This window comes from Echinops telfairi, unplaced genomic scaffold (genome assembly GCF_000313985.2).
Source record: "Echinops telfairi isolate 266 unplaced genomic scaffold, ASM31398v2 ScPeMD7_5;HRSCAF=22, whole genome shotgun sequence".
NCBI lineage: Eukaryota > Metazoa > Chordata > Mammalia > Afrosoricida > Tenrecidae > Echinops > Echinops telfairi.
Window position 1 is genome coordinate 32,519,748 of NW_022103901.1, and position 1,586 is coordinate 32,521,333.

Below are 1,586 nucleotides of genomic sequence, written 5' to 3' on the forward strand. Positions count from 1 at the left end.
AGGAATTTCTGAAATCTCCCATACACTAGAGTCATCGTGATGCTTCATCAAAATTTCTTTACCCTAAAAAGGTATCTCTCCCCCAGAATGTTTGAGTACAATGAACACCAAACTTACTACCACTACGTCAATGCTGACTCACAGCGACACCAACACCCTGTTTATTCTGTGGCTTTACATACCCAGAACACTATCTGCTCCAGCTGAGAACATACTTCCTCTTCCCAACAAACATATCAATGTCATACTTCTTCAATACCCACCATCCTACCTTGAATCCATTACCACGCGAAAAGGAAGCCTTACTCAGCCCCCAATACTGCCTCTTTCATGTCCAGTGAAGCGACATTGGCTTCTCACCTCTACTGGGAAGACTTGTGCTCACATCCTTCACAACAACCAAGGTCTCCTTGGCTTTCTGACTGGGCTGCACTAGAGCCTGCCTGGGCAAGAAGGTGAGGAAGTGCTCCAGCACCAGTTGGTGTATGGTCTTGGGCCCACTTGTGGCATCACGAAGTAGGTCCTGGCCCAGCTTGGAATTTGGAGGAACTCGCAGTACAAATGATTGCTTTGGCTTTGGGGGTTTGGGAGCCACCTTTGCAGCCATTGTGCTTTGCAGCCACGCTTGCTCTGCAAGACTTCAAGAGCCACTTCTTACTGAAGGAAATATGACAGACAACCAAGCTGCAGACAAGAGAAACCATGGATTAGTTACATGAACAGGCAAGGCATGACTGCACCCTCAAGAGGTGACCTGAGATCACTTAAGAGTAAAATTAGGTAGGGAAAACTCAGTTCTCTGAACAAGGGTCTCTTAGAAATGGCTGAAAGAAAGAACTTGACCCCAAAAGCCAGAGGATTTCCAAACCCAAAGGGCCCAACTGGAGAGAGCAGACTTCCAAGGGCCATCTTCCTGGGAAATACAGGATGAACAAGGCACTGAGAAAACTTCAACTCGTGCTGGTAGAAGACAGAAATTCTTTAAGAGCATCTTGCTTAGAAGTCAGGTTAGCCACTGAAACGTGTCAAATGGTGCCTCTGCACACTTCCCTCCGGTGCCCTTCAGGAGCAGTTGACCCTCCAATAATGCCATGTCGGGAAGTAACCACACATGGCTTGCTGACTCGTCGCCATTGTCAAAGCCCAGCTAAGAGAGGCAAAGGAAGTCACACTGGGACTTCCGACAAGGAGCCCCATTATCGCAAAGCTCAATGGCAGCATCGCTTGGGGCATGGCCATGGCCCCCTATAGGGCCTGTCTGTCCCCTGCCACCATCTCAACGGACCCTCAGCCTCTCTCACGGACCCTACTCACCTCTCGGGACCTCTGCCGCTGCAGGACACTCCTTGGGGACGCAGCCCAAAGACCCAGGACCAGCGAGCGCCCAGGAAACTAAGCGCGAAAGGCCAAGCCCAACCCTCGCCCTTCGGAGAGTCTTCGCAAACCGCTATTGGTGCGCACCGCTGTCAATTGGGCAGGGATGCCTTCTGGGAGACCCGGTGCCTCCGTCGTGACGTCACGCCCGGTGCCTCGTTTCCGGCGGGTCAGCCTGGTCTCCCCGTTCGGAGCGAGCCATCTGCGTCTGA

At 51.8% G+C, this 1,586-nt stretch overlaps 1 protein-coding gene across 1 annotated transcript in view; it reads right to left on the minus strand.

Moving 5' to 3' along the window:
* The window catches only part of LOC101658896 (zinc finger protein 200), a 19,334-nt gene extending 17,933 nt beyond the window's left edge, over positions 1-1,401 (minus strand). Inside the window, exons 1-2 of the mRNA XM_045286038.1 lie at positions 1,315-1,401; positions 361-684 (exon numbers count right to left, since the gene is read on the minus strand). Coding sequence (XP_045141973.1) covers positions 361-607 — 247 coding nt within the window. The 5' untranslated portion in view covers positions 608-684; positions 1,315-1,401. The remainder of the gene's footprint in view (positions 1-360; positions 685-1,314) is intronic.
* Positions 1,402-1,586: the final 185 nt, after the last annotated feature.